The sequence below is a fragment of the Sphaeramia orbicularis genome, chromosome 6 (genome assembly GCF_902148855.1).
Source record: "Sphaeramia orbicularis chromosome 6, fSphaOr1.1, whole genome shotgun sequence".
In the NCBI taxonomy this organism is placed as follows: domain Eukaryota; kingdom Metazoa; phylum Chordata; class Actinopteri; order Kurtiformes; family Apogonidae; genus Sphaeramia; species Sphaeramia orbicularis.
Genome location: NC_043962.1, coordinates 1,995,860 through 2,023,496, shown reverse-complemented (window position 1 = coordinate 2,023,496; position 27,637 = coordinate 1,995,860). Strand labels below are relative to the sequence as shown.

The 27,637-nt window shown below is 41.4% G+C and overlaps 1 protein-coding gene across 15 annotated transcripts; it reads left to right on the top strand.

Moving 5' to 3' along the window:
* The first annotated feature begins 237 nt into the window (after positions 1–237).
* On the top strand, positions 238–26,823 carry cnot1 (CCR4-NOT transcription complex, subunit 1). Of its 15 annotated transcripts, none has more exons than XM_030136027.1 (49): positions 238–373; positions 1,954–2,249; positions 2,391–2,498; positions 4,526–4,618; positions 5,078–5,146; positions 5,237–5,291; positions 5,403–5,606; positions 5,770–5,938; positions 6,136–6,262; positions 6,665–6,775; positions 7,168–7,338; positions 7,525–7,652; positions 7,829–8,069; positions 8,212–8,331; positions 8,769–8,891; positions 9,002–9,153; positions 9,325–9,475; positions 9,643–9,856; positions 10,002–10,142; positions 11,022–11,146; positions 11,273–11,559; positions 11,647–11,725; positions 11,862–12,107; positions 12,805–12,945; positions 13,024–13,203; positions 13,558–13,674; positions 13,761–13,871; positions 13,997–14,074; positions 14,265–14,442; positions 14,894–15,027; positions 15,321–15,617; positions 15,769–15,909; positions 16,164–16,268; positions 16,839–16,958; positions 17,771–17,965; positions 18,080–18,222; positions 18,342–18,450; positions 18,542–18,711; positions 18,904–19,135; positions 19,235–19,483; positions 19,745–19,908; positions 20,130–20,247; positions 20,334–20,435; positions 21,488–21,661; positions 21,855–22,004; positions 22,529–22,709; positions 24,489–24,621; positions 24,698–24,832; positions 25,831–26,823. In XM_030136027.1, the coding sequence occupies exons 2-49, from the start codon at positions 2,148–2,150 to the stop codon at positions 25,907–25,909; spliced, it is 7,152 nt and encodes a 2,383-aa protein (XP_029991887.1). In that variant the 5' UTR covers positions 238–373; positions 1,954–2,147; the 3' UTR covers positions 25,910–26,823. The 15 variants fall into 15 exon arrangements, with proteins under 15 accessions (XP_029991887.1, XP_029991873.1, XP_029991885.1 ...); XM_030136013.1 differs by having other exon boundaries at positions 10,002–10,157; positions 11,853–12,107; positions 14,873–15,027; XM_030136025.1 differs by having other exon boundaries at positions 4,520–4,618; positions 9,643–9,844; positions 10,017–10,142; positions 14,873–15,027.
* The last annotated feature ends 814 nt before the right edge of the window (positions 26,824–27,637 follow it).

Genomic DNA, 27,637 nt, shown 5'->3' with positions numbered 1-27,637 from the left:
ACTATTACTGTGCTGTTATTTCTTTGTTAATCCGGGTTATTTCAGTGTGAGAACAAAAAGGAGCCGCTCCACGTCAGTCTAAATCTTCACGCTGTGTGTTTTGTGTGTGTTTTGTGTCCAAACTGGGCTGATGTGTGGAAGTCGTGGACACACTGCGCATGGGCCAGGTGTCTGTGATGAGCACCTTTGCCCATGTGTCACCGCGGATAGCTCACGCACTCGTTTGGAGCCGTGAGCGCGCCGCGGCGGTTACAGTCGCCATTTTATTTTGAAAATCAAACTGAGCTGGAGGCACAGCGACCCTTCCATTTCGTCAAGTTTGTTGCGAGAAATAGGAAGAGATGAACATCTGAATTACTTCATTGGAAGCACGGTGAGGTTTGTGATATATTAGGGAAGAATAGATCACATGTTTGTACCCAAACAGGGTCACATAAGTGCGATATTAATACGGGGAATGGCCTTTAGCCACCGGAGCGGGTTCGGTCTAATTGCTGGAAAGCATCTGTCATTTCGGTCCCACCAGGAAAGTAACAAATGATTAACTTAGCTTAATTTCTCTTGTAAATTATTAAATTATTGATTACAATATTAGCTGAACTGTCTCTGGATACGATATTGACTGTGGATAGAACATTCACGCATTACGGAATGGTAGCTATTAACGTTTCTACAGTCATGTAAGCGGTCCCATAGACTAGTCGGAGTTACTCGAAATGAGCTAACGCTAACAAGGTTAATGCTAACGTTATCCAGCGCAGTCGCGCAAAACACACTCCGCAGTAGTTGCGGCCTTTCTCATTCATGCGGCCTTTTGCACGAGTAATGCATGTGTCACCGTCCAAAAACCTCAATTTTATGTTTACCCAGCCAAAAATATCCGAGAGACGCAATGTTCATGGTCTTTGCCGACCCATACATACCACTTGGAAGCTGGCTCATGTTGCTAGGTTAATGTTAGCTTTACGTAAATGCTACAAAAATAGCGTTAGCTCGCAGCCCTGTTAGAGTGAGCTTCATGTTTACCGCGGTTATGTTATCTGGAATAATGACTGGAAATTGAGCAGAGAATAATTAAGAACAGAATGTGGAAGTAAAACTCGGTTCTCGATATAGTGTTGAGGAGTTAACGGTGAGTAGAAAATACCAGGTAAACATGCTGGTTAATGGTAACTTATCATTGGCAAGTGTTCATTCGCTGTTAGCTTTGGTGATCATCATCGTTATACTACCCATCCAGCTATATTCTGTCCCAAAGTAGACGCCACTTGGAAATCTATGAACTCAGTTTCTGTGATAAACATTTGGCTAATTAATGCCCAAAAATCCCCGGCTGAAAGCTCAGGAATAAATCCACTGAGTGTTCACATGAGCTACTTTGGCGTTCTCTTTGTTTGAGTTGGTAGTAAATTGAACTGTTCGTTACACATCTAGGAGTTGTGGAAAAATGCTCCAACTCTCATATGGAAAAACTCAATAACACGTACTCTTATTTAAGTTTGTAAATCTTATATTAAAGTCAGAGTGCTAAGGTCCACGGAGGAGTTAGCTCACTAGCTAGCTTCACTAGCTGTGAAGCTGTGTACCATATATCAGGCTACCGTTGAGGCCTAATATAAGCTTCCTGGTACAATAAGTTTGTGTAAGCCTACGATTTCTTGGTGAAGAGGTTGTAGTGACAAATACATCGTGCAGACTGCAGTTTACAAACACCGGGGTTTACAAGGGGCAGAAAAATATGTTTGCAGCTCTGGATGGTGCTTGGGAGTAGGCCTCAGAGCTTATCACAGTGTGTTTGGTCTTTTCTAATGGTAATGAATATTATTCAGAATAGCAAGAGTTTAAGCATGTAAAAGTTTGGCATATTCATATACAGGATTACTGTCTATCTTGAAATTCTCTCATATACCAGATATATGCTAATAATCATTGTAATGTGTCCTGTCATTACAGATGCTGAACTTGGTTTTGCACTGAAGGGCTCTAATTGGCACCGGGACCCACTGATCAAAAAGCGCATTTGGAAGCCGATATTTTTCACACCTTTTGGGGGGGGGGAGCAGAAGTAACCTATCACTGAAGTGACTAAAGGGGAATAATGGTGATTTTGCGCCGTGCTCGGCCGCCTGCTTCCGCCCCAACCAGCAATGAATCTTGACTCGCTCTCGCTGGCTTTGTCTCAAATCAGCTATCTGGTGGACAATTTAACGAAGAAAAACTATAGAGCCAGCCAGCAGGAAATACAGCATGTAAGTTGTAATGAACATATCCATTGCAGTTTTGTATGTGTCAGCAAAGATGGTAAAAAGAGTACACCTTGCTCATTTAAAAGTAAAGTGAGATGTACTCTCAATGTGACCTGTACTGAAGTTTTTCATTTTTTCTTCCAGATTGTAAATCGTCACGGTCCTGAGGCAGACAGGCATCTACTACGCTGTCTCTTCTCCCATGTGGATTTCAGTGGCGATGGTAAAAGCAGTGGCAAGGACTTTCACCAGGTAATTTTTGATTAAGAACACATAAGTTAATGTAGTTTCTTTTGTTTGCATTATTGCTGTTTTTTAAGATGAGACTTTATTTATCCCACCATGGTGAAATGTTATAGTTAACAGCAGCAACATACAGCAAACGATCACAGAGAGAAAGACCGGTAGAAAAAACACACAAGAGAGAATGAAAACATAAAGAAAAAAACTGGTATTTATATAAATGTTTATACAAGTAAAGAATTTAAATAAAAGTGAAATAGTATTTGCATATTTTCATCACCATCATGGCTGCATGTACATGGTGTGATCTGGGGGAGGGTCATCACTGGGAACTGTTATATAGTCTGATGACTGTGGGGAGGAATGACCTGCAGAATCACTCCTTCTTGCACAAGGCATGTAAGAGTCAGGGGGTGGGAGGGGTTGTCTATGATGGATGTTCGCTCTGCTAATATCCTTCTGTCTGCCACCTCCTCGATGGAGTCCAGCGGTCAGCCTAGGACAGAGCCACCTCTCTTCATCAGTTTTAGTGTCTTCCTGTCTCTTTCCGTACTGCCCACTCCCCAGCACACGATGGCAAAGAGGACTGCAGAGGCCACCACAGTGTTAAAGAATGTCTGGAGGAGAGCCCTGCTCACTCCAAAGGACCTCAGTCTCCTCAGCAAGTGGAGGCAACTTTGGCCCTTTTTGAACAGGGTGCCAGTGTTGTTTGTCCAGTCCAGTTTGTTATTGAGGTGAACACCCAGGTACTTGATAGAGTCCACTATCTCAATGTCCACACCCCGGATCTTCACCTGTGTGTATGTGTCGTGAGGGTGACCTGCGGAAGTCAGTCACAATCTCCTTCGTTTCCCCAGTGTTCAGGAGCAAGTGGTTCTGCTCACACCAGTCCACGAAGTGTATGATGACCCCCCTATATTTCTGTTTGTTCCCTTCAGACACACAGCCAATAATGGCAGTATTGTCAGAGAACTTCAGCAGATGATAGTGTGTGGTGTTATATGTAAAGTAAGATGTGTAAAGTGTGAACAGGAACAGTGAGAGCACTATCCCCTGGGGGGCTCTTGTGCTGCAGACTACCACATCTAACACAGTTGTGTAGTCTCACATACTGTGGTCGGTGGTCCACGCAGCCAGATGTTGGTCCACACCTGCCTCCTCCATCTTCCCCCGTAGCAGTGATGGCTGGATGGTGTTGAAAGCACTGGAGAAGTCAAACAACATGACTCTCACAGTGCTCCTGGGGGACTCCAGGTGAGAAAGGGCCCAGTGCCTGGATGGTAGGCAAACAGCAGAGGGTCCAGCGCAGAGCTCACCTGGGAATGGAGGTGGCGGAGGACGATCTTCTTCATGATCTCATGAAGATCTCCAGACTGAGCCTTAGGTTGAACGGGTACAGAACCACCCCACTGAGCTGGTCCACACATTCCCTGAGCAGTCTGGAGCTGATGCCATCTGTGGCTTTCTTTGCCTTTGTCTTCTTGGGCTCCCACCTCACCTGGTCCATATTGATGGGGGTGGGGGTGTTCTGGAGAGGTGAAAGGAGGGACATGAAAGGGTGGGGTCTGGAGCCGGGACAGAGAGGTGTGAGTGGAGCTGAGGTGTCGATGGTGACAGTAGGGGGTAGGTCCCAACACTGGAGAGGTGTGGAGAGGGGCCTGGATGGTTGGGGGTTTGAGAGAGGACAGAGTCAAACCTATTGACATGCAAACTCAGTTTGTTTGCCAAGTTCTGATCTCTATCCCCACAATGTCCATCCCCTTTTTTCCCGTGGCCTGATATGTGTTTCAGGCCTCTCCACACATCTCAGACGTCATTGTCCTGCAGGCGCTGCTCCAGTTTCCTCCTTTTTATCTCACAGAAAAAGAGGAGACGGTATATATTATTTAGCTCAAGCGGTGTTTGCAATCTGTGAGGTGCTATTTACACTGAGGTTCTTGTGAGACTTACTGCTTTATCTTGTTCTTCACCTGCCTCTTTTCTCTTTACTCTCTGTTCCTCGGTACACTTTGCTTTTCAACTTGCCCAAGACACAGTTTCTGATCCAGGAGTGTGTGTCGCTGATATCAAAGCCAAACTTTATCTCTACTCTTTGCTACGCCATTGACAATCCTCTGCACTACCAGAAGGTAAGGAACAATTACTTGAATTTCAGTAGCAATTTTGTGGTAGTCCAAGAATATGACAACCATTTGGCAGTTTGTTGGTGGAGGGGAAAAAAAGTTTCTCTGTGCATCTTGTATGGAATCCTCACTGGTGACATGAATGCCAGTACTGAACATATTGACATTTAAGAGAGAAGAAAATGCATCTGTTTGAAGGTTTGTCTGTAGAAATGAATGTTATATACATGTATTTTTTTCTTAGTTAACAAAGTGCATTTATTTGTGGATAAACTCTTACTGGAGACAGATTTATTAAAGCTCTCTATAGTTCCAGGATCGCACCTGTTATTATTCTCTCAAAAACAGTGGGTAGTAACTCCCTTACACACATACTCAAACACCTACATGTGTACAAATGTATTTCAAGACTTTGAAATTAAAAAATTATTATTCATCAAGATGTTTGATTAAATTGTGTTTCAGAGTTTGAAGCCATCGGCCCATTTATTCACTCAACTGAGTAAAGTTCTTAAGCTCAGCAAAGTCCAAGAGGTAAGAATAATTGATGACAAAATGTATGAATATCCACAACATGTAGTCAACATATTAGAAATTTATACAATTGTCAATTCATTTTTACAGGTGATATTTGGACTCGCTTTGCTCAACTCTAGCAACGCAGATCTTCGGGGTTTTGGTAAGTGATTTGAACTTGATACATGTAAATATGGCAAACAATGTAAACCAATGTTTTTATGAAGCAATAAAAAAGTCATTCTAAGCATTATTTCTTTAAACTGTTTGTCAGCTGCACAATTCATCAAGCAGAAACTTCCAGATCTTCTGCGGTCATACGTTGACGCAGACCTAGGAGGAAACCAGGAAGGTGGCTTCCAAGACATTGCTATAGAGGTCTTGCACCTACTGCTCTCCCATCTACTGTTTGGCCAGAAGGGAGCTAGTGGCGTAGGGCAAGAGCAGATTGACGCCTTCCTCAAGACACTTTGCCGAGGTATGGGGGATCAAGAGTGGGATTATTTCAGTTGGTCTGTGCAAATGTAGAAGCATAGTGTTTTTATAGAACATGCATTTTTGCTATCAAACTTGAAATTGTCTTCTCTTTTGTTAAATAGTCAGTGTTGTGAATAGTTGTTTATTTGTGGTATTTATTTCAGATTTCCCCCAGGAGCGCTGCCCTGTGGTGCTCGCACCACTGCTATACCCTGAAAAACGGGACATTCTCATGGACAGGATCTTGCCAGACTCGGGGGAGTTAGCTAAGACCATGATGGAAAGTTCTCTTGCAGAATTCATGCAAGAAGTTGGCTATGGCTTCTGTGCCAGGTAAATGGTTAACTGATTTACTGACATGGTGTGTCAATTTTTGTCCTTTTTTTTGCAGATTGTTTTGCAATAGATGTAGAAAATCTGACCTTTTGTTGATAGAATTTATGGATGATTTTTAAATACGTGAATATTGGAGTCATGAGGTTAATCATAGTCAACCCTTCCTGTTTTGTCTTTGTCTTTATTCTTTTCAGTCTGGATGAGTGCAGAAACATAATCCTCCAGTATGGGGTAAGAGAAGTGACAGCCAGCCAGGTGGCCAGGGTCCTGGGCATGATGGCTCGTACACATTCTGGCTTGACAGATGGAATCCCATTACAGGTTAGTGGCTGATTTTTATGCGATGGGCTGTGTGAAGTTTGAGGCCAGCTAATACATGTAGCTTGATTTACTTGATCTAGAAGCAACTTTGTCATGGTACATGCAGGTTACTTGTAAAGTTAAAAGGTGTGGGACAAAGCTTTTGTACATAAACGTTTTGTTTAAATAAAATTTTTCTGCAAATTGGTGATAAATGCAGATGACCAGAAAAGATCAGAACTCCTATTTCTGTTGAAAAATGTTAAAAAAAACTTTATTGAAATGACTTTTCACAAAGTTAGCTGTTGAATTGACACGCTGGACTGTGTTCATGCTTGAAGTTATATAAGTGTTTTTGTATCAAAAGATATTGAGTTCCATATAAGTACAGTGTAATTTTTTTCTTTTTGTTTTCTTTTGCAGTCAATCTCTGCTCCAGGAAGCGGTATCTGGAGTGATGGTAAAGATAAAAACGATGGTTCTCAGGCACACACGTGGAATGTTGAGGTTCTCATTGACGTTGTCAAAGAAGTGGTAAGTAATTCTGAATGTTTGATTTTCTGAGGTGCAGTCCTGTGGTGGTGTATATAGAGAGAAATTACATGTTTTGAGCGGATTTAAAGAAAATGCAGCAGATTTATTTGTTCAAATGCCACAGCATTTAAATAGTTCATGTAAAATCTGAGCCAACAATATGGCTTAATATTTATAAATAATCATTCAACTGTCACAAGTCTGATCAATGTGAAAATGTTGCATAAATCCATAAAAATTAAAGATGTCACTGAATCTTATTGTGAACATGGTAAAAGGCAACGTAGTAGCACTTCATGGTTCCAGTTTTGTACAGTTTTCTGTGTACCATCATCATCTGAAAAATAAGCTACTGAGATTCCCTCTCTGTTTTTTCTTCCCCTTTCCTTAAGAATCCCAACCTAAACTTCAAAGAGGTGACTTATGAACTAGACCACCCAGGCTTTATAATCCGGGACAGTAAAGGCCTCCATATAGTAGTCTATGGCATTCAGAGGGGTTTGGGCCTGGAGGTCTTCCCTGTCGATCTCATCTATCGGCCATGGAAACATGCTGAGGGACAGGTAATGGACTTGCATCATCACCAGTATGATTTCACAAATTTGGTTTTAGCTTCAATAGCTTATTTTCTGCAGTAAATAGCAGGATTAGAAATAAATTCTAAGTAGCAATCAGCAGTGTGTTTAGTTGAATTTGTGTCTTATATGCTTTCTTTTTGTTGCATCTAAAATTCTGTTGTATTTTTTCAGTTGTCATTCATTCAACACTCCCTAATGAGCCCAGAGGTATTCTGCTTTGCTGACTATCCCTGCCACACTGTGGCCATTGACATCCTCAAGGCCCCACCAGAGGATGACAACAGGGAGATAGCCACCTGGTATGGAGACTGACCTCTGTAAATGTGTAGCATGAGTGTAACGTAGGCCTTCCAACTGCACGCCGTAGTTAAGACATTGTTTAACTTATTGTGTTGATTTAGTCTTAAAGAGGTTCTAATTGTTTTGAATGTTATTCTGGTACAATATGTGACCGAGCTCCCCTAACTTCTAACAGGAAAAGTCTTGACCTGGTGGAAAGTCTGCTTCGACTGTCTGAAGTTGGCCAGTATGAACAGGTGAAGCAGCTGTTCAGCTTCCCAATCAAGCACTGCCCGGACATGTTGGTGCTGGCACTACTTCAGATTTCCACCTCCTGGCACACACTTCGCCATGAGCTCATCTCAACCTTAATGCCCATCTTTCTGGGCAACCACCCTAACTCTGCCATCATTCTGCATTATGCGTGGCATGGACAGGTTGGTGTTAAAATCATGTTAATGGTTATTATTTCTTGGCTGGTTGTGCTGAATTGTTTTTTGCCCTGCTGCTGTTTATTTTCCTACTAGGGTTATGTGTTTTTTGCCTTTGAGCTTATAAATCCTGGTGGTTATTTTCCAGGGTCAGTCTCCTTCCATTCGTCAGCTAATAATGCATTCGATGGCTGAGTGGTACATGAGAGGGGAGCAGTATGACCAGGCCAAGCTGTCTCGAATCCTGGATGTAGCCCAGGACTTAAAGGTATGTTTGAACCAATTAAATGTGTTGACCTTCTGACATTTAAACCTGCAGATGAAGCAGAGTAGAAAAGAAATAATGAACATTTTTGTAAATGGTGCTAAGTTCAAGACAAAGCTATTGATGTTTCAGAAATGTTTTCATAGTATAGCCCAGGGGTGTCCAATCCTGGTTCTCGATCTACTATCCTGCCTGTTTTTAGATGTTTCCCTCTTCAGCACACCTGACGGTCGTTATCAGGCTTCTGCAGCGCTTGATGACCGGGTTTATCATTTGAATCAGGTGTGTTGGAAGAGGGAAACGTCTAAAACATGCAGGATAGTAGATCAAGGACCAGGATTGGACACCCCTGGTATAGCCAGATTACAAACTGTATAAAGTCTTTTGTTTTCCTTACAAATAAGGATAAAAAAAATATTTTTTCCCCCCCTCTCCCCTAGTCTTTATCGATGCTGCTGAATGGTACTCCATTTGCCTTTGTTATTGACCTTGCTGCACTTGCCTCTCGCCGTGAATACCTCAAACTTGATAAATGGCTGACTGACAAAATCAGAGAGCATGGGGTAAATCTTTAAATTGAAGTGCAGATTTTCTAAAGAGCATAAACTTACTGTATTTTCCAGACATTTCCTGAAGAATAATAATTTAAAATATTTTTTTCTTTCTTTGTCAGGAACCCTTTATCCAGGCTTGTGTGACATTCCTTAAAAGGCGCTGCCCATCCATTATGGGGGGTCTGGCCCCAGACAAGGACCAGCCCAAAAGTGCCCAGCTACCCCCAGAAACCTTAGCCACCATGCTGGCCTGCCTGCAGTCCTGTGCAGGGTAATGTACTGCCCATGACTGTTGTTGACAGTGTACAGTTGAATTGCTGTTTGCCGACAATTTGAATTAAAGTCTTTAAATCATGAATCTAGGGTACTGGATATTAAAGACCTTCGACCGTCTTAACTTTATAGTGGTTCCTAACCTTCCAACTTTTTTTTCTGTTTCCAGGAGTGTGTCCCAGGAGCTGTCAGAGACAATCCTGACCATGGTTGCCAATTGCAGCAATGTAATGAACAAAGCCCGGCAGCCACCACCTGGGGTAATGCCAAAAGGTCGGGCCCCCAGCACCAGCAGTCTGGACGCCATCTCTCCTGTACAGGTATCTGAATGAGCATCAAACTGTATTTCTCGGTTGCTTTAATGTAACTTAATATTTAATCTATCTTTCACTAACAATATACCAGTGTGTTACTCAAAAGGTGTAATATTTGCAGCATTCCTCTTGTCTCACTCTGTTTTCTGGACATCTCTGTTTTCTCCTATTAGATGGATCCTCTGTCTGGTATGGGTTCACTGAACCTGGGAGGCACTGCCACTTCCCACACTCAGAGCATGCAGGGTTTCCCCACCTCACTGAGTTCAGCTTTCAGTAATCCCCAGTCCCCAGCAAAGGCCTTCCCACCACTGTCCAACCCCAACCCCAGCACACCATTTGGGGGCATTGGCACCCTTTCCTCACAGCTCCCTGGTATGGACTCTGGTACTATGCTCTTTAATTATTACAAACAAAAAGGCCAAATTGACTTAATGTGTTGGGATTAAATTTCCCCACATTGCATCCTGTTGTGAAATTGAGCCAAAAAAGATACCATCAAAAATCTGCAGGTGTAAATTGAAGTAAGTAGATTTTTGTCTTTCAGGTCCTTTGGGCCCAGGCATTGGTTCTGGTATTGGTTCTAGTCTTGGGATGCCAGCAGTAAGCACTGACCCTTTCAGCACCAGGAAGATGAGCACACCAGGCCTGAACCCACCAACGTTTCAGCAGAGTAAGATGAAGGCCAGTAAGTGGTGGTGGTGGTGTGACTGAGAGCCTCGCCCTGCGCTGCTCAGAACTGTATTTCCTCTGCAACAACAACTGTATGGTCAATATGTGCCCATTTCTTTCTAACACTGCTGTGTACATGTCAGTATGGTTTACAAAGCTGACACACATTTGACTTTTAAAATATCGGAATTTTAATTCAGATTTATATGTAGAAATCGATGCATTCACTTTTGAAAAATTTAACATAGTTTTTTGTCAGAGGAAATACAGATCAGTCTTCCATTCCTTGTCTGCTTAAGCTGACAGCCCCACTTTAGTGTCGTATGTCTTTGTTGTTTAAATACATCAGCAAGTCTAACCTGAATAGATGGTTTAGAATGCCTGATGTGTCACTGAGTCCGTTTACATGCACACCAATAGTCTGATCATTATCCGATTTCTGGAGTTATCAGATTATTCAAGTGATCATGTGTACAGGTTAATCTGATTTCTTTCGTTTTTTTACATCTGTGCATGTGTAAGAAAAAAAAAAACTACATAAACAAAGTTGCGCAGCAACACCATGAGCCTAAGGAAAAAGATAAAGAAACATCTTACATCATAACATACGTACTCCAAAGAAATCAAATAGTGGACTAAAACATGTAAACCAGGGTTTTTTGATTACTGCTTTTCTGAAGTGCATGTAAATTCATCACATCTAATTATGGCAATTATTGGATTACTCACAGTTATTGGATTTCTGTGGTCATGTAAATGGGCTCACTGTCGGAACACAATTTTAACCAGTTACAATTTCTTAAATCATGCCACTGTTGGAAAAAAAATATAAATACATGTCATTGTGGGCTAAAAATTGCTACTGCTCCTCTTTTTCCAGCTGACCTTTCTCAGGTGTGGCCCGAGGCAAACCAGCACTTTAGTAAGGAGATCGACGATGAAGCAAACAGCTACTTCCAGCGTATCTACAACCACCCACCTCACCCAACCATGTCTGTGGATGAAGTATGTGGATGTCGTAGCCTTTATTACTCCCTCTGCCAAAACCCCAAATCTATATACCTTTTCAGTAATTTATGCTTCTACTGTTTTAAATGTATCTGCATCTCATTTCTCTGTCCTTTTTATAAGGTTCTTGAGATGCTACAAAGGTTCAAAGATTCGACCATCAAGCGAGAGCGAGAGGTGTTCAACTGCATGCTTCGGAACTTGTTTGAAGAGTACCGTTTCTTCCCACAATACCCAGACAAGGAACTGCACATTACTGCATGCCTTTTTGGAGGCATCATTGAGAAGGGTCTGGTCACCTACATGGCACTTGGCTTAGCCCTGCGATATGTTCTTGAAGCCTTACGAAAACCTTACGGATCCAAAATGTATTATTTTGGAATTGCCGCTTTAGATAGGTTCAAAAACAGGTATTGATATGATTTTAATTCTTCAAATGAATTTTTAAAAAGCTACAATCAATAATGATGTAATGCTAACAAATCTCATATTTCTAGATTAAAGGACTACCCTCAGTATTGTCAACATCTGGCTTCAATTGCCCACTTCTTGCAGTTTCCCCACCATTTACAAGAGGTATTTAGGTTTCCTTAATTTATTTGAACCATTTTCCTTACATTACCACACTGTGCCAACTGACTGCAGTAAAGAAAACCACCTGGCAGATAAATTAAATCTTTCGCTCTGCCTGTCTAATATCCTGTGTGTGCAGTATATCGAGTATGGCCAACAGTCACGGGACCCTCCGGTGAAGATGCAGGGTTCCATCACCACCCCCGGCAGTCTGGCTCTAGCACAAGTCCAGGCCCAGGCTCAGTCTCAGCAACCCGGCGTTCCCAAAGCCCCTCAGCCAGGGCAGACCAGCACTCTGGTGACCACCACTACAACTACAACCACAGCAGCAAAGACCACCACCATCACAAGGCCGACGCCCAGCAGCTTCAAAAAGGATGTGCCTGTGAGTTAGATATTCAGAGTCTATTCTTTTGTATGTGCCCTTATTTTAATGGTTCCCTCAGCAGTCAGACATAGCAGTATGGGGAATGAGGACCTACATCATATCACGTGACATATCTCAGAGGCTGCGCCATTTTGAACTAACAAGCTATCGGTTGCTACATTTACAAGCTCGATGACTGTGATAACACAGTGGTGCTTGTAAAGGTCAGCTCATGGATAGTGCAATGTTTGTTGTAATCAAGGGGGTAGTAATGATGACATGCTATCAACATTGTTTCATAGTCAATAGACAGCATCGTTTATGTTTTTGTTTCCTCCCTACATTCTTGTTCCATGTATCTGAAGTGACTGGAGTTGGATTCTATTTTAGTGATGGTCTGGTTATTCACTGGGTTAGTGTGTAAATACATTAAACTAGTCAGAAACCCAAAATAACGTATCTTTGGGTCTCTACGTTTGCTGTGTCAATCACGGGAGTAGTTGGAACAGTTTTTAACGCGCAGTGTCTCCCAGGCATCTTCGATCGGACGGATTTTACAGACAATTTACAAAAACATTGAACACACTGCTATGGGACTGTTGGCACCTGTGAGTTCAAAATGGCGAAATGGGGTGTGGACGCTGGTCGTTCCATCATTTTCTCGATCCTAATGGGGAAAGGATAATTTTTTCTGTCCTGTTGTCACCTTCTGCAGCCTTCCATAAATACTACCAACATCGACACCCTACTGGTGGCCACCGACCAGACAGAAAGGATTGTAGAACCTCCAGAGAATGTTCAGGAGAAGATTGCATTTATCTTCAACAACCTTTCTCAGTCCAACATGACCCAGAAGGTAAGGACCACTGGATAACAAGAACATCATCAGGCAAATGAACTCTGTGTCATTTTAAAAAATTCTGTTTTTTGTCAGGTTGAAGAGTTGAAGGAAACTGTGAAGGAGGAGTTTATGCCCTGGGTATCTCAGTATCTGGTGATGAAGCGTGTCAGCATTGAGCCCAACTTCCATAGCCTCTACTCTAACTTTTTGGACACTCTAAAGAATCCTGAGTTTGTGAAGATGGTCCTCAATGAAACATACAGGAATATAAAGGTAAACTATTTAGGAAAGATTGTAATTTGAGGGCTGGACCATGGAGAGGGTGTAGATGACTTTGCAGCCAAAATGGGCCAAATGAATAGATTTTTCATTAGTTCGGTCCACAAAGCACCACTGTGAGGCTATGACTGGAGAGATTCATTTACAAGAAATGTTTTATAACAAGCAAACAGGTTGGAATAAGAATATTTCCCTAACAGTAAGGAAGTTTGAAGAAGCACTAAACTTAAAATTGGATTAATTTGGTATATTATCTAGTCATGCTTAATGTTTCCATCTATGATATGAATTGATGACCAAATGATGCTGACAAGCAGTTAAAAAGCACTGTTTTGTTTTTTTTTTAAGGTCCTTTTGACCTCTGACAAGGCAGCTGCAAATTTCTCTGATCGCTCCCTGCTGAAGAACCTGGGCCACTGGCTGGGCATGATTACACTGGCCAAAAACAAGCCTATCCTTTATACAGTAAGACTGAGCACTGCACAGAGTTGTTCAACACTGCTGCTCCATTATGTGGTGTTTGTCATTCAGTAGTTTTCCTCTTTTCCCAGGATTTGGAAGTCAAGTCTCTGCTACTGGAAGCTTATGTCAAAGGCCAGCAGGAGCTGCTCTATGTGGTTCCCTTTGTGGCTAAAGTTTTGGAGTCCAGTTTGCGTAGTATGGTAAGAAGCATGAGTGAAATACAGATTTGGTTATCTCTAAAACTGACCTCATCCTACAGAGTTGCATAAAAAGTCACATTGACTTAATTATTTTAAGCAAAATATTGCATTCTATGATGCTGCAGGTTTTCAGACCTCAAAACCCCTGGACAATGGCCATTATGAATGTTCTTGCTGAGCTGCATCAGGAACATGATCTCAAGGTAATGCAAACCACTCTGACTTTAAACGAAGCATTAATATGCACTGGACTGATTATGTAACGGTAATCAGTTCCTGTCACCCAGGAATAATCGTAACACAAAATGTCAAAACTACACAGTTGAACTGGAAAATGAAGTTACAAAGTCTAAATAAAACTATTTTCAACATTTTTCTTTAATTTTATTACAGCTGAACTTAAAGTTTGAGATTGAGGTTCTGTGTAAGAACTTGTCACTGGACATCAATGATCTTAAGCCAGGAAACCTGCTGAAGGACAAAGAGAATCTAAAGAGCCTGGAGGAGCAGCTGTCGGCACCAAAGAAAGAGACAAAGCCACCTGAGGAGATGCTTCCTGTTTCTACCACAGGTGGATGCTTGATTTTTGCCTCAGTTTTATGAACTCTCCAACAGCCTACACTTTGTGATGGCTTGATGTGCTTTAGCTGTGTCCCGCTACTTAGGTGAAGCATTGGACAGATTCTCCTTTCTAACCTTTAAAAAATTGACCAGCTAAACATCGACTCCGTATGATTCCAAGTTCATATTGATTGCATTCATTTTTGACACTTGAGTAAAAAAAATGTGGAATGCTGTGCTGTTACATTTGGTCATTTTGATTTTATTTCCTATTTCTATGTGTATTGTCAGGTCTGTGTTTTGCTTTATGATTTTTTTAAGCCTATTTATATGTGCTGAAAAGCTTTGTCTTTTGTTGCCTTTTATTGTTTGCATTATCTTGTGTGGATGTTCTTTTGTCTCTTGTGATTTTAATCAAAATAGCCTTTTGTGACCAACAGGAGACTTTGTTCCATTTGCAGCTCCACCATCGACCCCAGCTGCCACCACCACAACTTGCACAACCACTGGGCCTCCTACGCCACAGTTCAGCTACCATGACATCAATGTGTACGCTTTGGCAGGCCTGGCTCCTCACATCAACATAAATGTCAATGTAAGTATCATTTACCTGTAAAACATTACACTGACTTGAGGTAAATCAGTGCTCATTTCAAAGTCATATTGTTGAGAAGCCTACTTCTTTAATGTTTTACACTTGCACGCAAAGCAAGATGGTTGGAAATAAATGTAAATACAAGGGTTATTTGCATATACAGTGTGACATGCTACTAATTTTAGCTGTACTAAAGTGAGCTATATCCTTCCATATAGAGGCAAAAACTGATTTGTATTGTTTTGATAGTTTTTCTGTCCAGATGCCCTCACACTTCTGTCTTTCCCCTTTAGATCCCTCTGCTACAAGCCCATCCACAGCTGAAGCAGTGCGTACGGCAGTCTGTGGAGCGAGCCGTCCAGGAGTTGGTGCATCCTGTGGTCGATCGCTCTATCAAAATTGCCATGACAACCTGTGAGCAGATCATCAGGAAGGACTTTGCCCTGGATTCCGAGGAGTCACGCATGCGTGTGGCTGCCCACCACATGATGAGAAACCTGACTGCAGGAATGGCCATGATAACCTGCCGCGAGCCCCTGCTCATGAGCATCGCCTCCAACCTGAAGAACAGCTTTGCTGCTGCACTTAGGGTAAGTCCAGACCTCTGTCACCAAACGGCACTCAGAAGCAAATGACCATATGAAGCTGCATTCATTTCCTACACTGCTATCTTCCTCTGTCTTTAATCAACAACTTGTGCCGCTCCACACGCCTTTTAAATTAATTTGTTAATTCCTTCAGGCACCTACACCTCAACAGAGGGAAATGATGGAGGAAGCTGCAGCCAGGATTGCCCAAGACAACTGTGAATTGGCATGCTGCTTTATTCAGAAAACAGCTGTGGAGAAGGCTGGCCCTGAAATGGACAAGAGACTCGCCACGGTGAGGCTACTTAAATCAACAAGCATACAACTCTGCGTGGTTCCAATGGACTAGCAAACCTACAGTTGTACTTTTTACTTACATTCAGCCAGAATATTAAAGAGATGACATTTGAACATATTTATTCATGTTTTTGCTCATTTGCGGCTCATGCATTTGATGCATTTTACCATACTGTGTATTCCCTATGTACCTTCTTTGGAAATTAAAAAAGGCATTCAGTTGCATGTAAGAATTGAACTTTCTTCTTGCAGGAGTTTGAGCTGCGGAAGCATGCACGCCAAGAAGGTCGCCGTTACTGTGATCCTGTTGTTCTGACATACCAGGCTGAGCGCATGCCGGAGCAGATCAGACTCAAGGTGATAGAACCGCACACCTTAGAATATGTAAATATATGTGTACCTGTGTACATATAGTGCACTGACTTTATTCACCCCACTTTCCAAAGTGTTAAGTCCACTAGTTGAACCTGAATTGTCTGACCCACTTTGAAACTAGAACAGCAGATCAGAACAAGTCTGTTAGCAAACACAAGCTCATCCTTTTTCTCTAATCTGCAAAGACACTTAATGTATTTCTGAGCGACAAAGAAAATACCATAATCCATTGAATGCTTACATTTGTTCATCTACTTAAGCCAATGGGAATCAAAACACTGACTCAGACTGAATTTTAGAGCAGTTTGTATGTATAATACAAAAGTTGAAGTTATTAGTAGATACTTATAATAACCTATACTTGCATCTGGTTTCAAAAACGAGCCATATTCCTAAACTATAATCTCAGTTCCTGCAGTTGGTAGATTTTTATTGTTTCACCAGCTGTGACTTGAACCCACCAGGGTGTTTCCATGGTGAATCTGTGCTCTTTTCTCTTGTGTGTTCACACTTCAGAGGCAGTTTTCACCATTAACAAAATCTTTGACACAGGTGGGTGGAGTGGACCCCAAGCAGCTGGCTGTCTACGAGGAGTTTGCCAGGAACGTTCCAGGTTTCTTACCCAGTAATGATCTCTCTCAACCCACTGGCTTCTTGGCTCAGCCCATGAAGGTATGTTAAATGTTTTCACCCTCATGAAGAATTTTTGGCTCATTTGACTGTAATCACATGAGCCTACAGTGCCCCGATCACGAACTGTGCATAAGTGTTTGGCATTTTATTGTGTTTCATGACTGGATCAGTTTGCATGTGCCAAGACCTACGTTCATATCACACCTCACTCTGCAAATTTAGATTTTTATTTATTTATTTTTGGACACTTTTTTATTTATAAGCATTTTAATTTTACAAAAGAACAAGAAAGTGAGGTCTAGGGATGACAATTATAACATAAACATGTATACAACATCAGCTGTTTTTAATTAATACTGTCACCGTTTGTAAAGACTGTCCATTTCCTCCAGCACCTTTTTCCCTCCTCCTCCTGGAGCTGCAGGGTGAAAGTCATGCGTTCCATCAGTCTAATGTTTTCTAAAGCTGAAATGAAAAGGTCCATTGTGGGTGGTTCCTTCTGTAGCCAACATTTTGTTAAGGCTTTTTTAGCTGATGTCAACAAAATTTTTAGAAGGTAAACATCATCTGAATCCAGTTCATGTGGGAAGATATTTGATTATTTTTATTCATGTGAGAATTTTAATATTTCAACTAAAATATTCGAACAGTACTCCTCTCCCCAGTGTGTGTCAGAAAATATTTTGCAGATAGTGGTTATAGTCACCAGTTCACCCCAGCATTGCCTTCACCCATAAGTGGCTGGGATAGGCTCCAGCGACCCCCGTGACCCTAGTGAGGATAAAGCAGGTTCAGAAAATGAATGATTATAGTCAGACGATAATCTCATTTTTGTGTTCCTCTGTTAACAGCAACAGGCATGGGCTACAGATGATGTGGCTCAGATTTATGATAAGTGCATGGCAGACTTGGAGCAGCATCTTCATGCCATCCCACCAGCACTTGCAATGAACCCCCTGACTCAGGCACTGCGCAGTTTACTGGAGGCTGTGGCCCTGGCAAGAAACTCCAGGGATGGCATTGCTGCGCTGGGCCTGCTGCAGAAGGCAAGACTTAACTTTATTTGTGGTTTTATGCCAACAGCATATTGGCAAACATTGTATTGGAAATTAAATCCTTGTGAAAGACAACTTCAGGACTAACATGCTTTAACAATTTAGGCTGTTGAAGGTCTTCTGGATGCTACCAGTGGGGCAGATGCTGACCTGCTGCTGCGCTACAGGGAGTGCCATCTGCTGGTGCTTAAAGCCCTGCAGGACGGACGCGCTTATGGACCACAGTGGTGCAACAAGCAGATCACCAGGTGAGGCAGGACGCAGTGGTGTTTACCATTACCTGATAGTACTTTTCATAAGCTTCCTTTACTTCTCTATACATATAATCCCATGAAAATCTAAAATCTTTCATTATTTCTGTTTACAGGTGTCTAATTGAGTGCCGTGATGAGTACAAATACAACGTAGAAGCAGTGGAGCTTCTGATCAGGAACCATCTTGTGAACATGCAGCAGTATGATTTACACCTGGCACAGGTAAAGTCAGTTTTATGAAATAACAGACCCTTCTAAAGCGTCCTCAGACTGGTCAAACAGTGGATCTAATGTCATTTGTCTTTTGTGTCAGTCAATGGAGAACGGACTGCACTACATGGCAGTGGCCTTTGCCATGCAGTTGGTGAAGCTGCTGCTGGTGGACGAGCGCAGCGTCAGTCATGTGACCGAGGCTGACCTCTTCCACACTATTGAGACTTTAATGAGGACCTGTGCACACTCCAGAGCTAATGCACCTGAGGGGTAAACAAATAGTGTTTTGTTTTCACCTTTTTTGAGGCCTTTACCTTTAAACTATCAGTCCTTAAAGCTTAAAAAAAAAAAGAGAGAATAACTGCGAATAATTTAATATTATAACAAATTTGTGTAAAATGTTAATCCACTGTGGTCTACATAGTGTTTTAACTGACACTGCTCTCTTTCCTTTCCCTTTAGCCTTCCCCAGCTGATGGATGTTGTTCGCTCCAACTATGAAGCTATGATTGATCGGGCCCACGGTGGACCCAACTTCATGATGCACTCTGGGATTTCACAGGCTTCAGAATACGATGATCCTCCAGGCTTGAGGGAGAAGGCCGAGTATCTCCTGAGGGAGTGGGTTAACCTGTATCACTCAGCTGCTGCTGGCAGAGACAGCACCAAAGCCTTCTCTGCATTCGTTGGCCAGGTACACAGTCATTGACCAAACGTACTAGTACATGTTCTGGAATGGATTTCTTCAGTCTTGTACCTCACGTTTATCTTTCCTGTCCTTGTATTTGTCCAGATGCACCAGCAGGGCATCCTGAAGACCGATGACCTCATCACAAGGTTCTTCCGGCTGTGCACAGAAATGTGTGTAGAGATCAGCTACCGTGCTCAGGCCGAACAACAGCACAACCCAGCAGCCACTGCAGCGATCATCCGAGCCAAGTGTTACCATAACCTGGACGCCTTTGTTCGGCTCATAGCTCTGCTGGTCAAACACTCTGGAGAGGCCACGAACACAGTTACAAAAATCAACCTCCTCAACAAGGTAAATATGCATCAGATGTGTAGACTGGTAACAGCTGCAGGCAGATTCAGAAAAATGATTTTTGTGTATCAGGTTTAAAACCCAAATGAAGAGCCACAATTCTCCACATAAACCACTCGTCTGGGTTTAATAATGTCAGTGTGTTCCCTGTGATTCTAGATCATAACAGCTACAGTGGTAGATTTTATGAATAATTGTGACTCAGATACTGATGTGAAGCTCTTGGTCCAATTGTCATCATGCGTCTCACTCGGCCTCCAGGTGCTGGGTATCGTCGTTGGTGTGTTGATTCAGGACCATGATGTCCGCCAGACGGAATTCCAACAGCTGCCATACCACCGCATTTTCATCATGCTGCTGTTGGAGCTCAACGCCCCTGAACATGTGCTGGAGACCATCAACTTCCAGACACTCACTGCCTTCTGGTACAGAGAACATTCACTATTACTTCAATGAGTTCACTCCATGAAACGTGTGGGGGGGGGGGGGAAGGGGGGGCGTGGATAGATCATTTAAAGGCTTAAAACCAAAAACTGTTTGCTGTTTTTCTTTTATTGTTGAGCTAAAACCTGGTCACACATTCATCTCAGAGACTTTGCTGTCCCTGCCGGTGTCAGAGTTCACCTTTTATTCTTGTCATCTGCAGTAACACCTTCCACATCCTGAGGCCCACCAAAGCCCCCGGGTTCGTCTACGCCTGGCTGGAGCTCATCTCCCACCGCATCTTCATCGCAAGGATGCTGGCACACACACCCCAGCAGAAGGTATAAAACTACCATAGTATCCTGTTCAAGCCATGATCTGTCTGTGTTTCTTGGACTCTTGAGTTTATTTTGCTGTGATCTTCCAGGGTTGGCCCATGTATGCTCAGCTGCTGATCGATCTCTTCAAGTACCTGGCCCCGTTCCTAAGGAATGTAGAGCTCAACAAACCTATGCAAATCCTCTACAAGGTGCGTGGTTCTTTATTACACTATACACTCGAATAATTGAATTCATACAGCGTTGTCTGAATGTTTATTTTAAAGAGATGAGTGATGTTAAGGGGAATGTGGTCAGTTTTCTCAGCTCAGTCACATAAGAACTAGACCCCAGAGGAATGGCCTCCTGAAGTTTTGGGTGGCAGATGTTCATAATTTCTTCATTGCTCATCGACTCTCGGGGAAATTAACTAAAGAATGTCTGACTCAGTAGCTGTTCAGTAGATCTGTCATTTGGTATTACTCAGTACATTTTTGCTTCACGTGCAAATGTTTCCTGTCTAATGCACAGGTGTCAAACATGCGGCCCGGGGGCCAGATCTGGCCCACCAAAGGGTCCAGTCCATCCATTGGGATGAATTTGTGAAATGCAAAAATTACACTAAGATATTAATAATCCTTTTAGTTCAGGTTCCACATTCAGACCAACTCAATCTCAAGTAGACAGGACCAGTCAAGTACTATCAAAATAACACATAAATAATGACAACTCCAAATGTTTCTCTTTGTAAATGTAAATATTTTCATGTATTTACACTAAAAGTATAATATCACAAAAAATGTGAATAACCTGAACAAATACGAACAACCTAAAATGTGTTGAGACAAAAGTACAAATTTAAAGAACATTCTGCCTGTTATTAAATGTTTTGTGTTTGTAGATCCACTGCGATCTGTACGTTATAATGTACATGTTAATGATAAACTGAGGCAGAATATCGTTAAAATTACTTATTTTTTCAGTTTGTTAATGTTATTCACATCTTTTGAAAGGATAGTGTGTAGATGTAAACCTTTTCATTATGTAATTTTACTTTTTTCACTCTAAAACATGGAGAAAAGTTTGAAGTTGACATTATTTATATATTATGTTATTATTTTACTGGTTTGGCCCACTTTAAATCAAATTTAGCTGAATGTGGAATAGAACTAAAATGAGTTTGACACCCCCGGTCTAATGGGTTCTTTTCTCTCTCTCTCTTTTGTTCCCTCTGGGTTTGTTTTCCATGGTTGGCTGTTTTTAGGGCACTTTGCGAGTGCTCCTGGTCCTGCTGCATGACTTCCCAGAGTTCCTGTGCGACTACCATTACGGCTTCTGTGATGTCATCCCGCCGAACTGCATTCAGCTCCGCAACCTCATCCTCAGTGCCTTCCCACGGAACATGAGGCTCCCTGACCCTTTCACACCCAATCTGAAGGTGGATATTCTGATATGAGACACTGAGTGGGCGTTAGTGTAGTCCAGTAAATGTATTTTCGATCTATTACTAAAAAACTGGCTTAATTATAGCCTGTGTTTTAAAGTATCAGAAGACTTTTTTTTTTTTTTTTTTAAATTGTAGAAAACTCACATGTCCTTTTTATCCCGTCGCATCCCCTCCGCTGCTGTAGGTGGACATGCTGAGTGAGATCAACATCGCACCCCGTATCCTCACCAACTTCACAGGCGTCATGCCCTCCCAGTTCAAGAAGGATTTGGATTCATATCTGAAGACCCGCTCACCGGTCACTTTCCTGTCTGAGCTGCGCAGCAACCTGCAGGTACGAGTAGAGCTGTGTATTGGCAAGAATGTGGTGGTACGATACAAATCACGATAGTAGGATCACGATACAATATATTGCGATATGTCGTGATACTGTTAAAAAGGCAATTTTTTGTTTCTTTTTTTTTAAAATGATTATTTCCTTGAAGAATTGAATTACAGCAGAAATCTGCACAAATACTAAACACATTATTATTTGATCCCAACAGGATCTAATGTTCTATCACAAAATGTTCCCGTGTTTAAACTGAAATTCTGTTTCACAGACATTACAGTTTAAGATCCTGTTCAAATGTTCATATTCTATTAGTTCAGAACTAACATCAGAACAGGATTTTTTTTTTTTTTTAATACAGTACTTTTTAATATCGATATAGTATTGTAAAATGAAATATCACGATGTATTGCAGAACCGATATTTTCTTACACCCCTAGGTACGAGTGCCGCCCAGGGGCTTCAAATGATCACTGTTTGCTGCTAAGATTTCTTGGAATAATTTTCCTAACGTCTTCATCTCCCAGGTGTCTAATGAGCCAGGAAACCGCTACAACATCCAGCTGATCAATGCTCTGGTGTTGTACGTGGGCACACAGGCCATCGCTCACATCCACAACAAGGGCAGCACCCCCTCCATGAGCACCATCACCCACTCTGCACACATGGACATCTTCCAGAACCTGGCAGTGGACCTGGACACTGAGGGTAAGGCAGCAGCTCAGCTCTGTGTCAGACCCACTGTGCTGGTGGATTCATTACCTCCGCCAAGGAGGTTATGTTTTTGCCAGGGTTTGTTTGTCTGTCCGTTAGTGTGCAACATAACTCAAAAAGTTATGGACAGATTTGGATGAAATTTTCAGGGTTTGTTGGAAATGGGATAAGGAAGAAATGATTAAATTTTGGTGGTGATTGGGGGTGGGGGGGCCCACGGGGGGGGGCACTGATCAGCCTTGGCGGAGGTCTGCGCTCTCCGAGTGCTTCTAGTTTAGATTCTAGATTTTTTTTTTTTCTTTTTCTTAAATTTAAACACTAATGCACAGGTGTCAAACATATGGCCCGTGGGCCAAAACCAGCCCACCAAAGGGTCCAATCTGGTCCATGGGATGAATTTGTGAAAATCAAAAATTACACTGAGATGGTGTTAAAATCTTTTTAGTTCACGCTCCACATACAGACCAATATGATCTAAAGTGGATCAGACCACCTAGATACAATTATAACAACCTAGAAATAAATATATATTATATATTTGACTTTCCTACTTGGTGGATCAATTAAGTATATCTGTTGAAGGGCTCATATTTATGTAAACCCACTTTTCTTAGTCTGTGGTTCATTTCTTTGTGTATTTGGACTCTAATAGTTCAGAGAGTTTGAATTTGAACCCTCCAGCTGCTGCTAAACTATCTATATTCTATCTATTATATATCTAATTATATTATATCTAATTATATTATATCTATTATATATCTAACTATATTCTAACTATTAGATTCATTTGGGCAAAAATCCAGTGGATTTCTCCAGCCTGTTTGAATTCCTTCTTAATTAGTTATGTTTTATAACTCGTTCCGTCTCCACATTTGCTCATATCAGGTCCAGACTTCAGACCAACATTTCTTCAGTATTTCTCCATAATTGTTTGTCGTCATCAGCGGTTGTAGTCCAGACTGTAAATATGTCCAGACTTGGAGCCCATTACCTCAAATGTTCAGTTGTCGGTGAAACGGGACAGAGCAGCACAGCCAATAATCTGGAGGGGGCGGGGCCTGAAGTTTCTCCTGTGCATTTAAAGGGCCAGCGCTCCAAACCACCTTTCTGGTGTCATTACTCAGAAATAGGGTTGAAGATGGACCTGTGGAGTTGAATGAATGAAGAATTCAGAGCATTTACAGTTTATGGAGACCACAGGGAAATGTGGGAAAATGAAAAATAACATTTAAAAAAGCAAAATATCACCGCTTTAGTGACGACTCGAAAATAAAATTTCATAAAAATGTTGACTGTTACAAACTATCCTTTCACTCAAAATGTGAATAATCTGAACAAATATGAACATAAAATGTCTTAAGAGAAGTATAATTGTACCAGTATTCTGCCTGTTACTAAATGTGTGTATTTGCAGATCTATGTGTAAATGATAAACTGAGGTAGAATATTGTTAAAATTGCACTTATTTTTCTTTATTAAATTTCCGGTTGTTGGTGTTCTCCATATTTTTAAGGAAACTTTATGGGTGTAAACACTTTCATAATGTAATTTAACTTTTTTCAGTTATTTTTCTGGTCCGGCCCCTTTCAGATCGTATTGGACTGAATGTGACCCCTGAACTAACACACACACACGTCTAATGTCAGAGCCCAGTGTCATCTATTAACAGTGAAAATGTACAAAACGAGTGACCAGTGCATCTTGTACGTCTCCACCCAGACGGTCCAGTTCTCCAGTGCTTGTTCTGACATTTTTCCGCTCTGGCGTTTTCAGGGCGTTACCTGTTCCTGAATGCGATCGCCAATCAGCTTCGCTACCCCAACAGCCACACCCACTACTTCAGCTGCACCATGCTTTACCTGTTCGCTGAGGCCAATACTGAAGCCATCCAGGAGCAGATCACCAGGTGAGTCCAGTCCCAGTCCACGAGGTTCTGTTCTGAACGTGTCTGCTGTTGGTTTACAGCATGTCCGTCTGTGCAGGGTTCTGTTGGAGAGGCTGATCGTGAACCGGCCCCACCCCTGGGGTCTCCTCATCACCTTCATCGAGCTCATCAAGAACCCGGCCTTCAAGTTCTGGAGCCACGACTTTGTGCACTGTGCCCCTGAGATTGAAAAGTGAGTGTCTGTCGAATGCAAGATGTTTGAGCTGTTAATGCTCAGTCCTGTGGGTCATATCCAGATAACGAGCACTTTGGTCCGAAATTAAATAAACGGCCACGTGGAAAAATACGTCCATTACATTAGTTTTATAAACCAGTCGTCTCACTTTGATTAGAATTCAATGATACTTTGTGAATATGCATCAATATTTTTGACTCTTGTTGCATCTTTTAGGTGACTTTTTTGCTTTTCTGTCTTTTTTCAAACGTCTTTAATCAAATTTTATTTATATAGCGCTAAATCATAACAAAAGTTACACTTTACATTTAGAGCTGGAATAAACCAGACTCTAAAACCAATTTACAGAAACCAACAGAATCCTTCAGGAGCAAAGACAATAAAATGGATATAACAAAATAACGCAATTGTTTTTTTGTTTGTTTTTTTTGTAATTAGTCGACTATGTGAAAAATTAGTCATTAGAAAATAAATCATTAGTGGCAGCACTACAGACATGTGATCAGGCACCTTTGTGGGCAGCACTTGAAGTTCAATAAATGTTAAGAGTAGTACGTGTATTAATAATTTCAATTATCTGGTATTTCAGTTGTATTCCACAGTCAACATGCTGTTAAAAAAAAATCAGCCTTAACCTCCTGAGACCCAGGATAAGGAACATTTTTTGCTTTTTTTTTACATTAAACAGTTGTCTTGATTGGAAACTGCATAATGCAACAGTTTTTTCAGTTTTAAAGTTATTCTTATTTATTTACTTCTTCAGTGGAATGTCCTTTTGGAATGGACAGCATTTTTGAAGTCAAACGGTCCAACTTCTGTCCCCGACAGAAAACACAAATGCATTGCAGAGTCTCAGGAGGTGAAATATCAGCCTCAAAAATCCACTGTCGATATTGGCCATCAGCTGATCAAATTTTAAAACACTGACCCATATCTGTCGACCTCTAGTCACCCCTCTGAATCAGATGTTAACATGTCGTTGTCCCCCCCCCCAGGCTGTTCCAGTCCGTGGCCCAGTGCTGCATGGGACAGAAGCAGGCCCAGCAGGTGATGGAAGGCACCGGTGCCAGCTAGCCTGTGCACCCCCCAGCCTGTAGCCCTTTGGGAGAGATGCAGCGGCCTTGACCTAACTCCCCCCACCACCACCACCACCACCACACACACAAAACAAACACACCTCCTTCTTTACTGTTGGCACTGGATAAACTGGCAACCACAGTCTTTTGAGTTGTGGACGATTGGACTACTGCTCACCAATCCGAAGAGAGTTGGACTTTTGTTTTTTTTTTTTCCCTTTTTTGGGGGGGCTGATTGAGAGAAAAGTGGATTTTTGGACATGTTGTTTAATATACTTTTTGATGCTTTGATGTAAATATTGGAAAAAAGGGAGAACAGGAGAGTAGAGAGCATTGCACATGTCGACTCAAATGTATCCTGACATGTAAAGACACAGCAGCATATTTTCACTCACTACCAAAGTCCTTGGTTTGCTTCCCTCCCACAAAGATCTTTTTTTTTTTTGTTTGTTTGCTTTCAGAGGCTGAATGGTAGTTGATTGAAGTTAAAAAAAAAGAAAAGAAAAAAAAAAAGCTGCCTGCTATTTTTCATTTAATTCCTTTTTGTCCCCCAGTGGGACAGGAAGTCGTGGATTCGTGGTCCGGTCTCCCAGGTGGGGCGGGGGGCCGGACCTGGTGTGTTGGTGGAGACCGGTTTTCGTCAATGGTTGATCCTGAAAGTCTCTCCCTGACACTTGTAAAATTGTGCAAAAAGTGAGAATGGCGACATCGTATCTTGACGATTTGTACAAAGATCCAAATTGAAGAACAATAGAAGGACCAATACAGCCCATTTTGTAACATTTTGAATGTTTTGTAAATGTATTGGTCCATGTGTTGTATTTTGTAGTTCTTTCTAGTTTGCCTTTAGTTCTTGCTACTTAATTGCAGTATGCATACATACAGGAAATAAAGCATTCAAACTGCATTGTATCCGTGTTGGAGTCCAAATTATTGCCACAGTTCTACAATCTTGTATCATTTTAAGCTTTTTTTTTTTAACTTTCTTTATTGGAAGTAATTGGAAGATAAAAAGGACTTCCATTCTTTCATTTTTCTTTTTACCCATCCTACCCAAAAGACAATCCTTAATGTAAATCCAATATTGACAAGTAATCAGTACAGAATAGATACAATTGTCTAATTAACAAAAACAGAATAAGTAGCTAAAGCGAAACAAAGAAATTTACGCTTTTAACCCTTCGTGACCCCTCAGACCATTCTATTTTTTGTTTGATTTGGTCATTATCTGTTACAATTTAAAGCATGAATTTCTGCAAAGTTTCATTTACATATTTTTATTTAATCCTTGATGCAAAAATGTACGAAAACTGCTATAATTCAATATTTGTTTCTCATTTTCCGCATGAATGTCTTAAACCACTTCGACTCTTTTCAAAACTTGGTTTAGTTGGTAGTTAAAGTGGTTTAAGAGATTTATGCAGAAAAAAGGACAGTTTATGTTTTTTTTGTTGCATTTTTTTTTATAGTTCTTTATACTAATGTTTATGTTCATTTATTTTAAGGAGAAGATGACCAAAAAAAACAAAGAAAACTTCCATGTAAATATGTTGATAGTTCAATTTTACTAGAAGTTACAATCCAATAGGGCTGCCACCCTGTGACATCACAATATGCAAATTAGATGAATACATTTATTCCCATGATAAACTTTATATTTTTCTCATTTACAGTTTGACTTTATCTCTAAACACTTCCAAGATACAGCTTTTTGAGATCTGGATAT

Bases quoted from the DNA above. Each gene is read 5' to 3' on its own strand.
- cnot1 (XM_030136012.1), top strand. From the start codon at position 2,148: ATGAATCTTGACTCGCTCTCGCTGGCTTTGTCTCAAATCAGCTATCTG. The intron at 5,147-5,236 runs GTAAGAATAATT...TCATTTTTACAG, and splicing joins AGCTCAGCAAAGTCCAAGAG to GTGATATTTGGACTCGCTTT. The intron at 5,607-5,769 runs GTATGGGGGATC...TATTTATTTCAG, and splicing joins CCTCAAGACACTTTGCCGAG to ATTTCCCCCAGGAGCGCTGC.